Source organism: Oncorhynchus gorbuscha, linkage group LG03 (assembly GCF_021184085.1).
Source record: "Oncorhynchus gorbuscha isolate QuinsamMale2020 ecotype Even-year linkage group LG03, OgorEven_v1.0, whole genome shotgun sequence".
Classification (NCBI taxonomy): domain Eukaryota; kingdom Metazoa; phylum Chordata; class Actinopteri; order Salmoniformes; family Salmonidae; genus Oncorhynchus; species Oncorhynchus gorbuscha.
Window position 1 is genome coordinate 58,965,659 of NC_060175.1, and position 15,231 is coordinate 58,980,889.

Consider the following 15,231-nt stretch of genomic DNA (forward strand, 5'->3'; position numbering starts at 1 on the left):
CCGCAAGCTAAAACCGGGGAGAGAGTGGAGAGAATTAACTTCCTATAAAGGCTGTAATTGTAGCAATATGTTGTGAATATTGTAGAACAATCCATACAAAAACACAAACAAATCTATATAAAAAAAGTGAAGTGTCATTTACAGTTTACCATGTACATAAGGCTACAGGCAATATATTCCTATACTGTGTGAGTCATAGAAAAGGAAGGTTCTGCGTTCGGGGCTTTCCGGCAGTCTTCATGGTCTTTATATGTGCAGAAAATAAATTGTTCCATCGTAAACTAACAAATAATTGTTCAAGTTAGAACCCATGTGAATTTGTTAATGTATAGCGCCAACTACATAAATATCTGATAAGGTCCATGATCTGCAACATGGACTTTAAGCCTAGTTAATACTGTCACAACCCAGAGTAAACCAATGGCTACCAAGTCAAGTAATGAAGTAATCTACTCGGTCGTCTCATCACTGACAGACTAGAGACTACTAGGCCACATTCTTAATCCTAACAGCTGAATTCCTTTGGAATCCTCTTATGTACTAGAGAATTCAACAGTTAAGTCATGCAGACCTAGCCTGGTTGGAGTTTCTATTCAGCTATAACATTCCACTCCTGTCATCTCCCAAATGTCCAATTTTTTAATAAAAATAACGGTACCCAGACGAATGCAGACCTGGGATAGAGACTTTCTTTCAAAGGGTGATCACCACAGTACGTGGGAAGGAAGAAGAAAGGAAAGAAAGGCTCAGTGAAGAAAGTGATCTGGTTAGTGCTCTGATCGGTTGTAAATTGACGACATAGCTCATTATCAATCAATTAGTACACAGAACTGTTTGTCTATACCCAGCACACAATGTATTGTGCTTCCGAGTAAAAATAAGAGCATTGGTAGAAGTAATTCATTAATTCAGAATGACGTTCTATATGACAACACTGTATCTCTGTCAATTACGTGTCCAGTAAGGAGTGAAGAGAGTTAATTTACATAATCCAGCTGCACAGTCCCATAAACCCAGAGTTGAGTTGAGGTTAGGGCCTATAAGGGCCAAGTATAAGCCTACCTGGCCTTGGGTCTGGGTGGTCCATTAGCTTTTTCTGAGCCTTGCTGCCTGGCCCGGGAGCCACTTCTCCACAATGGCATCCTGCCTATCTCCCTTTCTACCCCAGGCAGGCTGTGATTGTTGCTGCTAACGCTGCCTGCTGCAGCGTAGTAGTATAGGAAACAGCAGCTGCCCCCCGGCCTTCCCCACTCGCTCTACTCTGCAAGCTGCTTCCTTGTAATCGCCTCAGGCCGTAAACACATTACAGTCAGCAAGGAAGTTAGGACAGGGACCGTTTCATTGGTCTCACTGTGTTAGTGGGACGTCACGCTGTCCGTCGCATCCTGAGACAGGAAAGGAGAAGGCCGAGCTGATGGTTACTGGGATAGGGGGCTGCAGGTTGTGGGTAGCATGCCTAGCTGAGTCTAACCAATGCAGCCTGGTCTCAGAGCAGAACATATTGTATTTTACAAAAATCCATGCCAATCCATTTAGACCCAATAGATAAGATAGACATAACATAGTAAATGTAAATCCCGGGACACTCAAATTAGTATGATAATATGTGTTTGGTATGGACAGTAGGTTACTTTTATGGCAGGGGGTTAAATCAGGGTCACGCAGAGTGTTTCTTGGGTCTTAAACAAATATACTTTGAAACAAAAGTACACCCCACACACATGATTATGGGCTTTAAAAAAAGACACCTGTACCATGTCAGATATAGAGTAGAAATGTATTCAATGTTTTTGCATCCAAATATTACACTTTGTATACATCACAGAACACTGAAATATAACAAAACCGTTTGACATAAAAACACAGGATACACAGCGCATTCGGAAAGTATTCAGACCCCTTGACTTTTTCCACATGTTGTTATGTTACGGCCTTTTAAAATGATAAACTTGGATTAGCTAACACAACGTGCCATTGGAACACAGGAGTGATGGTTGCTGATAACGGGCCTCTGTACGCCTATGTAGATATTCCATTAAATATCAGCCGTTTCCAGCTACAATATTCATTTACAACATTAACAATGTCTTCACTATATTTCTGATGATCAATTTCATCATCAATTTTGAACAGTAGTGTATGTATGTATGTATGTAGCATAGCGTATTTACAGTTTTATTCACGTTTTCAAGAACTGGTGACAAATAATGCACTCCGATTATTGCATAGATTGTATTGGACGCCTATGATGTGTGTAAAATGCTTTTTTAGTTTGTACTGATTATAATGAGCTAATGTTAAGTTATTTGCCTGCTATGTGTGGCATTATACGCATTCTGGGTGTCACGTAAACGTCTGTCAGACCAAATATGTTATAATGAGGTGAAGGAATTATGGTTCACTTATCTTTCGGGTAAACTTATGGAAGTGAATGAAGGGAAGTGAATGATCGTAGATGACACACCCCCTTCAACATGCATGCTATAAACAGATCTAACTCATCTTGTCTCCTGTTATTATCTTTGGTTGATGCGAAAAAAACAAACATGGCGGCACACACAAACTACCAATCCTCGTATTACTTTCGATTTCTAGAAAGTGTTTTACTCAATTATTTAGATCACTCACGATGTGATTAATTGTAAATAGTAATTGCTATTAGCTAATACATATTGTAGTTTCTGTCAGCCGAGAGTTGTAAAAATATGACTACTTGTGTTTTGACAATCTTTCCTCAGTTAGAGCTAGGACAAATTTATCCTACATTTTCCGGTTTGGAGGATTGTTTTATGCTGTAGCTACTTCTGTGAATGTCTGAATATTGCATCCAAAAATAAACTGATCACATTCTGGACATAACTTTGTAAGGACTGTGTTTTTTGCTAAATGTTTCTGTGAAAAAACAGTGTGGCCAGCTCAAATGCTGATTGTTGCGTCAATCGAAACTGGAAGTTCTAAATAAGCAGTCTAATCACACCGGTTTGAGCGTACGCTGCAGGGACCACTGTAGAGTGATCATAGCCATTTGTTGGTATGTGTGAAAAGGAATGATGGAGGCCACTGTGTTCTTGGCGACCTTCAAAGTCGTAGACATTTTTTGGTACCCTTCCTCAGATCTGTGCCTCGACACAATCCTGTCTCATAGCTCGAAGGACAGCTCTGAGGCCATGAGAGGGCTCTTTGGAGGAAAGGGGGATGGTTAGTTGGGGTGTATGGGTGGGCGTATAACTTTAGCATTTTAGATAATTAGCAACTTTTTTAGCTACTTTGCAACTACTTAGCATGCTAGCTAACCCTTCCCTTAACCTTGCAACCTAACTCCTAACCCTAACCCCTACCCTAACATAGCATATCATCAAAGGCGATCTATATGTACCACGGCCGCTATTACATTGGTAGGCCAATGTAATGTATCCTAACGTAGTTATTTAAATAACTAATTGACCGATGTCGGTTCAACTATTTGAATTCCAGTTCATTCTGTTTTTTTCTGTTTCTCTAAATCAGATCAAGCTGTGCGATGTAAACTCAGCAAAATAAAAATAAACATCCCTTTTTCAGGACCCTGTCTTTCAAAGATAATCCAACACTGTTTCCCATGCTTGTTCAATGAACCATAAACAATTAATGAACATGTGGAACGGTCATTAAGAGACTAACAGCTTACAGACGGTAGGCAATTAAGGTCATGGTTATGAAAACTTAGGACACTTTCTACTGAATCTGAAAAACACAAAAAGAAAGATGCCCAGGGTCTCTGCTCATCTGCGTGAACGTGCCTTAGGCATGCTGCAAGGAGGCATGAGGACTGCAGATGTGGCCAGGGCAATAAATTGCAATGTCTGTATTGTGAGATGCCTAAGACAGCACTACAGGGAGACAGGACGGACAGCTGATTGTCCTCGCAGTGGCAGACCACGTGTAACAACACCTGCACAGGATTGGTACATCCGAACATCTCACCTGCGGGACAGGTACAGGATGGCAACAACTACTGCCCGAGTTACACCAGGAACGCACAATCCCTCCACCAGTGCTCAGACTGTCTGCAATAGGCTGAGAGAGGCTGGACTGAGGGCTTGTATGCCTGTTGTAAGGCAGGTCTTCACCAGACATCACCGGCAACAGTGTCGCCTATGGGCACAAACCCACCGTCACTGGACCAGACAGGACTGACAAAAAGTGCTCTTCATTGACGAGACGCGGTTTTGTCTCACCAGTGGTGATGGTCAGATTCGCGTTTATCGTTGAAGGAATGAGCGTTACACCAAGGCCTGTACTCTTGGAGAGGGATTGATTCGGAGGTGGAGGGTGGTCATGGTCTGGGTCGGTGTGCCACAGCATCATCGGACTGAGCTTGTTGTCATTGCAGGCAATCACAACACTGTGCATAACCAGGGAAGACATCCTCCTCCCTCATGTGGTACCCTCCTGCAGGCTCATCCTGGCATGAGGAGGCATGATTTCCTGTGCGTGATTTCGTTCTGTGCGTGATTTCTTGCAAGACAGGAATGTCAGTGTTCTGCCATGGCCAGCGAAGAGTCCAGATCTCAATCCCATTGGGCACGTCTGGGACCTGTTGGATCGGAGCGTGAGGGCTAGGGCCATTCCCCCCAGAAATGTTCGGGAACTTGCAGGTGCCTTGGTGGAAGAGTGGGGTAACATCTCACAGCAAGAACTAGCAAATCTGGTGCAGTCCATGAGGAGATGCACTGCAGCACTTCATGCAGCTGGTGGCCACACCAGATACTGACTGTTATTTTGACCCTCCCCTTTTGTTCAGGGGCACATTCCATTTCTGTTAGTCACATGTCTGTGGAACTTGTTCAGTTTGTGTCTCATTTGTTGAATCTGATGCCGATACAAATATTTACACATGTTAAGTTTGCTGAAAATAAACGCAGTTTACAGTGAGAGGACGTTTCTTTTTTTGCTGAGTTTAGTAGGGAGTTGTAGTTTCCAACAGGCCAATATTCTAAACACATGCTTCATTTGCAAATGATGTCCGAGTGTTGCAGCGAGCCCCTGGCTATCCGTAAATAAATTTAAAAAAAGAAAATGGTGCCGTCTGGTTTGCTTTAATATAAGGAATTTTAACTAATTTCCTTTTGATACTTAAGTATATTTTAGCAATTACAGTTGTGGCCAAAAGTTTTGAGAATGTTAATTTTCACAAAGTCTGCTGCCTCAGTTTGTATTATGGCAATTTGCATATACTCCAGAATGTTATCAAGAGTGATCAGATGAATTGCAATTAATTGAAAAGTCCCTCTTTGCCATGCAAATGAATTGACTCCCCCCCCCAAAAAAAACATTTCCACTGCATTTCAGCCCTGCCACAAAAGGACCAGCTGACATCATGCCAGTGGTTCTCTTTTGAAAAAAAAAGAAAAGTTTTTATTTAACCAGGCAAGTCAGTTAAGAACAAATTCTTATTTTCAATGAAGGCCTAGGAACAGTGGGTTAACTGCCTGTTCAGGGGCAGAACGCTAGATTTGTACCTTGTCAGCTCAGGGGTTTGAACTTGCAACCTTCTGGTTACTAGTCCAACGCTTTAACCACTACCCTACCACCCCGTGCAGCATTCTCTTTTGGAATGAATGTCTCCAGCATTGAAGGTCCCCAAGAACACAGTGGCCTCCATCATTCTTAAGTTAGGATCCACCAAGACTCTTCCTAGAGCTGGCCGCCCAGCCAAACTGCGCAATCGGGGTAGAAGGGCCTTGGTCAGGGAGGTGACCAGTCTGCAAGGAACCGTCAGAGCCGCCAGTCTGCAAGGAGCCGCCAGTGCCGCCAGTCTGCAAGGAGCCGCCAGTGCTGCCAGTCTGCAAGGAGCCGCAGTGCCGCCAGTCTGCAAGGAGCCGCCAGTGCCGCCAGTCTGCAAGGAGCCGCCAGTGCCGCCAGTCTGCAAGGAGCCGCCAGTGCCGCCAGTCTGCAAGGAGCCGCCAGTGCCGCCAGTCTGCAAGGAGCCGCCAGTGCTGCCAGTCTGCAAGGAGCCACCAGAGCCGCCAGTGCCGCCAGTCTGCCAGGATCCGCCAGTGCCTCCAGTCTGCCAGCATCCGCCAGTGCCTCCAGGCTGCCAGCATCCGCCAGTGCCGCCAGTCTGCCAGGATCCGCCAGTGCCGCCAGTCTGCCAGGATCCTCCAGTACCGCCAGTTAGCCAGGATCCGCCAGAGACGCCAGTCAGCCAGAATCCGCCAGAGCCGCCAGTCAGCCGGGGGGCGGGGGGGGGGGGGGGGTGTACTGTCACACCCTGACCATAGTTTGCTTTGTATGTTTCTATGTTTTGGTTGGTCAGGGTGTGATCTGAGTGGGCATTCTATGTTGTGTGTCTAGTTTGTCTGTTTCTGTGTTTGGCCTGATATGGTTCTCAATCAGAGGCAGGTGTTAGTCATAGTCTCTGATTGGGAACCATATTTAGGTAGCCTGTTTGGTGTTGGGTTTTGTGGGTGATTGTTCCTGCCTTTGTGTTTGTTGCACCAGATAGGGCTGTTTCGGTTTTCCAGGTTTTCTTATTTTGTATTATACATTGTTCAAGTTATCATCTTTATTAAAGATGTTTATAAATAACCATGCTGCGTTTTGGTCCGCCTCTCCTTCCCAGGAAGAAGCCCGTAACAGCTAGGCTAAGCCATGGAAGAGCAGAACATGATGAGTGCCTTGTGTTGCTTGGTGACCTGACCGCGGTGACCCTGGCATGTGACAGTGATCTGAGCGAGGGAGACAGATCTGGTTGAGCTTTGCACCCTGCCCATCTGATCTTCTCTTGGCCCCCTGGCTTGGTAAGACCTCACACCCCACCTCACCTCTAAGGGTCAGTGACAGGCCAGGGCTAGTGAGGAGAGAGATGTGTTTGTCTCTCTCTGAAAGGATTTAAAAGCAGCAGTGTATTCGTCCAGGCCCTGATGGTGATGAGTAGATGATGCTAATCTGTAGAAGCCATGACACTCAGCCGAGGAGGCACCACATGGCACACTCTGGCTCAGAGGTAAACACTTGACCTTTTCACACTACTGAATTGAGCCAAACTGAACCGAGTTGAACCAAGCCACGCCAGGTGGCTGGAACCGTGCTGGAAAGCTGACAATCTGAAAATAAAATATCTGGGCTGACATCAAACACTTTGGTTCAGCACCAATGTTCCCTGGTGACATTGAGCTGCCTGCCAGCCTGCCTCCACAAGATAGAGAGATTCCTGTGTATTCTTTAAAACATATCCAACACATTTAGGGCCATAATATTACATCATAACTGGTACAGTAAACTAAATTCCAGAATATGCCAAACGTAACATTCATCTCCCACAGGTGAAAAAGGAATGGCCTTTATGAGTTTATTTTGGTTTCAAACTGTCCTTTTGGCCCTTACTCACATGTGACACAATGCCAGACGATGCCTAACATGCCTATCAGATAATGCCTATCAGATAATTGCTCAGCATCAGACAGAACCATAGCGTCAACCAACTACGTGTCATATCCTGTATGTAGTCTATTATCCAGTTCAGAAGTCCGTGCCACGTTTTCCATTTCCCAGCTGTATATCTGTATCTGTAAATGTTGTCCCCCTCAAAAATCGGAATCAGTATCGGACCCCCCCCCCCCAAAAAAAAAACATACCGGTCGTGCTCTACTCATTTCCTGGTTGTAAATGCTTTAACTGGTTCACCTATGGTGATCAGTTTCCTTGCGTCTTAGACCTGTAGCTTCAACCCCACATCTTTAGTTTCCTGGGTGTAGTGTATTAGTGTGTTCTCTTGAGATGATCAGATCCTCTCCCAATCCCTGTCCTGACATTAATACAATATATAACCAACCACACATGTCTGACATACACATTCTGCAGCAAAGCATCACACACAGTAACACTGTCCCATTGTAAACACCTGCTGTCTATGCCATGCCGTTCCTCCCAACCCAACCACTCTCCCTCCCTGTTGGTCAGATAATCTGGCTGGAGTTTACGACAACGAGCAATGAAAGCCCTTCTTGTAAACTATCCCTCCCTTCCCCGCCCTTCACGCTATATGGAGCCAAGTGGATTACACCGCACCACTGTCACTACCCATAGACTACCTGTAATTAGAGGTATAGTAGACCCACTGCCCTGCATTACAATGGTCTTCATCACTCACACACAATGTGGAATTTGTTCAGTGCAGGTGGAGCATGTGATATTTTCTTCAGGGATCATAGAGGAAGCCTTACATCATAGGCACCCCCATAACAAATCAGGTCTCCCCTAAAATAATTGAAATATCAATGTAGGTTGATTAAAAAAGTTTGACCATCCCCAGTAGATGTTGGGCACCCCCAAGTGTGTAACTTGAATTGTGAGAGTGACAACATAATGTAGCCTATGGGATTGTAGCCTACTATAATTCAGATCATGATCCCCAGGTGTGCAAGAGATCCTGAAAGGCCAGAAGGGCCTGAGGTTGATCCGATCAGGGTTTGAGGTAGCTGACCTCTTCAATCCAATCAGAGAGAGCGAGAGAGAGAGAGAGGAGTGAGAAAGTGTCACCAGGGAATCTTCCTGTCCACTGAGCAGATGACCGGATCAACAACACTAGAAACATTAAAAACTATCACAGGAATTGGGATATCTCTATCTCCTTTTGAGATAGCTTCATTAAAATATCAAGTTTGGGTGCGGCAAAACAGTGAGTGGACATCCCTTTTAATTTATGTGTTACGTATGCATACATTATTTGAGCCAGCTCCCGTTTTGAACGTGTGTAAAAATAAAAAAAACTCCATGTAGGCTACATGTGTCCATGTGCCCATCACGAAACGAGAGATGAGATGATGCTAGTGACCAATATATTTGGAACTCTTTATTTTCCTTCATGAATTGCTTGTTTCCTGTTAAATATGATTAAAAACCGAGCCCTCCGGCTACCCTTACAATAGGCATATAGGCTTTAACAAAGGCTGATTCAACAGATTCACCAGAAGATACCGACCCTACCGCTACACTTGTTTACACTGAGCTGCACTGGGGTCTGAATACAGTCACGGTTACATCAAGACACCGTGGGGCTGGTGCGTGATATGGGTCGGGAAACATACCTCATTGCAGGGATGCGATCTGCCACTGTACTCCACATTTGACCCTTATCCACACTGATACATTGAGAAGATTGACATAGTGCCAGTTTTCCCGGAAAACTGCCTTTTCGTCCTCATGCTAGCTAGCAGTAGACACAGCAGTGCTTATGGAATGGCAGTGTAACAGTCAAACACGTTTGCTGCAGTGTGTAGCAGCCTATACTACAGGCACTTGAGCATGATGCGCCCATAGCAACAGGTCTCAACACCCTAGCAACCTGCAACCCTTTGCACGACAATACACAGGATTACAGAAACACAACTGCAAAATGCACATTTGAACTCTAAAATGAATGCACGTCGCTTAAAAACATGCTGTGAAATTATGAAGTGATAAACTATTGGAATGAAGAGGAATTAAGACATAGGCTAATAAATAGGCTAGGCTGAATCATTCTTACCTTTTTAAAGAAACATTCAAACCTCCTGTGTGAAGTTCCGACTCGGTCTCTGGTTAATATGGGTAGTGTATGTCGGTAATGGCGAAGTGACAGGATCTGACAGCAACGAAATGATGCTGTAGAACGTAACAGATGGTATGGGGCTGCTGCCATGCACGTTATCCTACTCAACCTTGCTTGCGATGTCATCACTACAGTTACAGTATGGGTGAAAAACAACCCCCCTCTTCCAATGTGTTGTAGCGTTGAGGATTGCTGGAGGATTGCCTCTCTGTGCATTTCTTCAGCTATGGTTGTGCATTCCATGGAAATTACTTTAAAAAAAAATAAGAATCATGAAATACTCAAGAGTGGTGCAGCCTATCAGGTCTAAGATCATTTCATATCTCAACTCAAAGTAAAGCAATATGACATCGATTCGTTGTAAACATATTCATATATTAATAGGCTATAGAATAACTATTTGATTTTGAAATATTGATTACAATACTATGTCATTGTTGTTGTGAGGGTAGCATACTACTGTACCATAGAATATAATAAAATCATGCAATGTAATTTTTTATATATCATAAATACACTTTTATTAATTCAAAAGTACCATTATCTGAAGGTCATATACAACACAAAACAGATGTGCTATATAACTCTGAACAGTAACTCTGAACACCGTACAGTTGGCCTATAGAATAATCTATCTTTTTCAACTGGACAGATAGAATTCTTTCCAGCATCCTGTTTTTGTTTTCATTTCCCTCTTGATTTCTCTGCAGACACTTCAGTCAGTCAGACCTCGTGTTGTATGTGAGCACTGAGGCCAGTAAAACAAACCAACTGTCTTCCTGCCATTGTTCCATCACCCCCCCCCACACACACACACACACACATACACACACCAGATGAAGGCTAGGCCACACACTCTGGGTAAGTCTCTCCTCCCACGCACTGATCATAGTTTCCATGGATACAGTGAGTATGGCAGGAATTCTGCAGATGGGGTAGGCCTACCTAAAATGGATGCTAGAGTATCCTATAAGAAGGAATTTAAAGAGGTATTCTGATAACACATTGAAAATGAAAATCACTGACTCCAGAAGATCTGATCAATCCCAGGGCTCTATTTTCAGCTGACGCTGAGGCACAAGTGCCAATTTTGTCATGTAAAAACCTGCACACTGGCATTTTCCAGCCCTAACGCCAGGTTCGAAAATATATTGGTCTCATCAGCTCGCTTGCGCTAAGGTGGGAGGGGTGGCAATATTTGAGGTAAAACAAGCGCAAAAGTAACAATTTGATGCAGCACTAATGGGAAGTTACACAAAAAACAGCTGGTCTTATAGGACAGCAGTTGATTATGGCATGGATTTGGATAGTGGAAGCGCAGCCTAACCAGCCATGATGCACAGTGCCCATGGAAGAGAGATGTGCCTTTTTTTTTTCAATTCAAAACAAAGCACAACCTACCCTTCCCTTAATCAAGGCTGGTTTATCAGCATTGCATAGGTTCGTCTTATTATCTCGGCCATTAGCCAAGTAGCCTATGAATCAAGGGGTTTTAATACTGAGAGTGCTTTGAAGAATTTGGTTTTTGGCATCATGCTATTTCATTATTCACAATTCACATACAGTGGGGCAAAAAAGTATTTAGTCAGCCACCAATTGTGCAAGTTCTCCCACTTAAAAAGATGAGAGAGGCCAGTAATTTTCATCATAGGTACACTTCAACTATGACAGACAAAATGAGAAAGAAAATCCAGAAAATCACATTGTAGGATTTTTTATGAATTTGTTTGCAAATTATGGTGGAAAATAAGTATTTGGTCAATAATAAAAGTGTATCTCAATACTTTGTTATATCCCTTTGTTGGCAATGACAGAGGTCAAACGTTTTCTGTAAGTCTTCACAAGGTTTTCACACACTGTTGCTGGTATTTTGGCCCATTCCTCCATGCAGATCTCCTCTAGAGCAGTGATGTCTTGGGGCTGTTGCTGGGCAACACAGACTTTCAACTCCCTCCAAAGATTTTCTATGTGGTTGAGATCTGGAGACTGGCTAGGCCACTCCAGGACCTTGAAATGCTTCTTACGAAGCCACTCCTTCGTTGCCCGGGCGGTGTGTTTGGGATCATTGTCATGCTGAAAGACCCAGCCACGTTTCATCTTCAATGCCCTTGCTGATGGAAGGAGGTTTTCACTCAAAATCTCAAGATACATGGCCCCATTCATTCTTTCCTTAACACGGATCAGTCGTCCTGGTCCCTTTGCAGAAAAACAGCCCCAAAGCATGATGTTTCCACCCCCATGCTTCACAGTAGGTATGGTGTTCTTTGGATGCAACTCAGCATTCTTTGTCCTCCAAACACGACGAGTTGAGTTTGTACCAAAAAGTTATATTTTGGTTTCATCTGACCATATGACATTCTCCCAATCTTCTTCTGGATCATCCAAATGCTCTCTAGCTAACTTCAGACGGGCCAGGACATGTACTGACTTAAGCAGGGGGACACATCTGGCACACGTCAGGATTTGAGTCCCTGGCAGAGTAGTGTGTTACTGGTGGTAGGCTTTGTTACTTTGGTCCCAGCTCTCTGCAGGTCATTCACTAGGTCCTGTGTGGTTCTGGGATTTTTGCTCACCGTTCTTGTGATCATTTTGACCCCACGGGATGAGATCTTGCGTGGAGCCCCAGATCGAGGGAGATTATCAGTGGTCTTGTATGTCTTCCATTTCCTAATAATTGCTCCCACAATTGATTTCTTCAAACCAAGCTGCTTACCTATTGCAGATTCAGTCTTCCCAGCCTGGTGCAGGTCTACAATTTTGTTTCTGGTGTCCTTTGACAGTTCTTTGGTCTTGACCATAGGAGTTTGGAGTGTGACTGTTTGAGGTTGTGGACAGGTGTCTTTTATACTGATAACAAGTTCAAACAGGTGCCATTAATACAGGTAACGAGTGGAGGACAGAGGAGCCTCTTAAAGAAGAAGTTACAGGTCTGTGAGAGCTTAGTTAGCGGTGCGCGCTAAATAGCGTTTCAATCGGTTACGTCACTTGCTCTGAGACCTTGAAGTAGTAGTTCCCCTTGCTCTGCAAGGGCCGCGGCTTTTGTGGAGCGATGGGTAACGATGCTTCGAGGGTGACTGTTGTTGATGTGTGCAGAGGGTCCCTGGTTCACGCCCGGGTATGGGCGAGGGGACGGTCCAAAGTTATACTGTTACACTGGCACTCTTGCACTTTCACTGGCTGTTGTCATATCGAAGCCATAAGAAGTTAGCCAAATACATTTAAACTCTGTTTTTCACAATTCCTGACATTTAATCCTTGTAAAAATTCCCTGTCTTGGTCAGTTAGGATCACCACTTCATTTTAAGAATGTGAAATATCAGAATATTAGTAGAATGATTTATTTCAGCTTTAATTTCTGTCATCACATTCCCAGTGAGTCAGAAGTTTACATACACTCAATTAGTATTTGGTAGCATTGCCTTTAAATTGCTTCACTTGGGTCAAACATTTTGGGTAGGCTTCCACAAGCTTCCCACAATAAGTTGGGAGAATTTTGGCCCGTTCCTCCTTGCTCAGACACACTTTTTCAGTTCTGCACACAAATTGTCTATCGGATTGAGGTCAGGGCTTTGTGATGACCACTCCAATACCATGACTTTGTTGTCCTTAAGCCATTTTGCCATAACTTCGGGAGTGTGCTTGGGGTCATTGTCCATTTAGAAGACCCATTTGCGACCAAGCTTTAACTTTCTGACTGACGTCTTGAGATGTTGCTTCAATACATCCACATTATTTTCCTGCCTCATTATGCCATCTATTTAGTGAAGTGCACCAGTACCTCCTGTAGCAAAGCACCCCCACAACATGATAGTGCCACCCCCATGCTTCACGGTTGTAATGGTGTTCTTCGATTTGCAAGCCTCCCCCTTTTTCCTCCAAACATAATGATGGTCATTATGACCAAACATTTCTATTTGTTTTTTTTGCATCTTCACAAGGTCCTTTGCTGTTGTTATGGGATTGATTTTCACTTTTCGGCACCAAAGTGCGTTCATCTCTTGGACACAGAACACGTCTCCTTCCTGAGCAGTATGATGGCTGCGTGGTCCCATGGTGTTTATACTTGCATTATATTGTTTGTACAGATGAACGTGTTACCTTCAGGCGTTTGGAAATTGCTCCCAAGGATGAACCAGACTTGTGGAGGTCTATATTTTTTTATAGGTTTTGGCTGATTATTTTCATTTTTTTTCTTCTTCTTTTGATCTTCCCATGATGTCAAGCAAAGAGGCACTGAGTTTGAAGGTAGACCTTGAAATATATTAACAGGTACATCTCCAAATGACTCAAATGATGTCAATTAGCCAATCAGAAGCTTCTAAAGCCATGACATCATTCTGGAATTGTCCAAGCTGTTTTAAGGCACTGTCAACTTCATGTATGTAAACGTCTAACCCACTGGAGTTGCGATAGTGAATTATAAGTGAAATAATCTGTCTGTAAACAATTGTTGGAAAAATGATTTGTGTCATGCACAAAGTAGATGTCCTAACAGACATGCCAAACTATAGTTTGTTAACAAGAAATGTGTGGATTGGTTGAAAAACAAGTTTTAATAACTCCAACCTAAGTTTATGTAAACTTCCAACTTCAACTGTACATATCCCAACCAAAAGCCATGGATTACAGGCAACATCCGCACCCGGCTAAAGGCTAGAGCTGCGGCTTTCAAGGAGTGGGACACTAATCCGGACGCTTATGAGAAATCCCACTATCCCCTCAGACAAACCATCAAACAGGCAAAGCGTCAATACAGTACTAAAATTTAATCCTACTATACCGGCTCTGAAGCTCGTCGAATGTGGCAGGGCTTTCAAACTATTACGGACTATAAAGGGAAACCCAACCACGAGCTGCCCAGTGATGAGGCCTACCAGACAAGCGAAATGCCTTCTATGCTCGCTTCGAGTCAAGCAACACTGAAGCATGCATGAGAGCACCAGCTGTTCCGGACGACTGTCTGATCACGCTCTCCATAGCCGATGCGAGTTAGACCTTTTAACAGGTCAACATTCACAAGGCCGCAGTGCCAGATGGATTACCAGGCTGTGTACTCAGAGCATGCACGAATCAACTGGCAAGTGTCTTCACTGACATTTTCAACCTCTCCCTGACCGAGTCCATAATACCCCCGTTTCAAGCACATCAACACCATCATCCCGGAAACCCTAGACCCACTCTAATTTGCATACCGCCTCAACAGATTCACAGATGATACAATCGTAAATGGAGTGCAATCTCGATTTCTCCACACTGCCCTTTCCCACCTGGACAAAAGGAACACCTATGTGAGAATGCTGTTCATTGACTACAGCTCAGCGTTCAACACCATAGTGCCCACAAAGCTCATCACTAAGCTAAGGACCCTCGATCTAAACACCTCCCTCTGCAACTGGATCCTGGACTTCCTGATGGATCTGCCACACTGATCCTTAACACCGGGGCCCCTCAGGGGTGTGTGCTGTGTCCCCTCCTGTACTCCCTATTCACCCATGACTGCATGGTCAAGTACGACTCCATCACCATCATTAAGTTTGCTGACAACACAACAGTGGTTGGCCTGATCACCGGAAACAATGAGACAGCCTATAGGGAGGAGGTAAGAGACCTGGCCGTGTGGTGCCAAGACAACAACCTCTCCCTCAATGTGAGCAAGA

At 44.0% G+C, this 15,231-nt stretch overlaps 1 protein-coding gene and 1 long non-coding RNA gene across 4 annotated transcripts in view; one reads left to right on the forward strand and one right to left on the reverse strand.

The window, feature by feature from the left end:
• Positions 1-9,663, reverse strand: part of LOC124021111 (rho GTPase-activating protein 40-like) — a 39,732-nt gene extending 30,069 nt beyond the window's left edge. Inside the window, exon 1 of one of the 3 annotated variants that reach the window (XM_046336466.1) lies at positions 9,512-9,663. Coding sequence is in view for 2 of the 3 variants with exons in the window: in XM_046336449.1 (XP_046192405.1) it covers positions 1,063-1,142 (80 nt within the window). In the remaining variant the exon portion in view is untranslated. Of the gene's footprint in view, positions 1-1,062; positions 1,281-9,071; positions 9,200-9,511 lie in introns of those variants that run through there. The other 2 variants (XM_046336455.1, XM_046336449.1) reach the window with 2 other exon arrangements.
• The window catches only part of LOC124021132, a 38,962-nt gene continuing 32,261 nt past the window's right edge, over positions 8,531-15,231 (forward strand). Inside the window, exon 1 of the long non-coding RNA XR_006836205.1 lies at positions 8,531-8,662. This is a non-coding gene — a long non-coding RNA (uncharacterized LOC124021132). The remainder of the gene's footprint in view (positions 8,663-15,231) is intronic.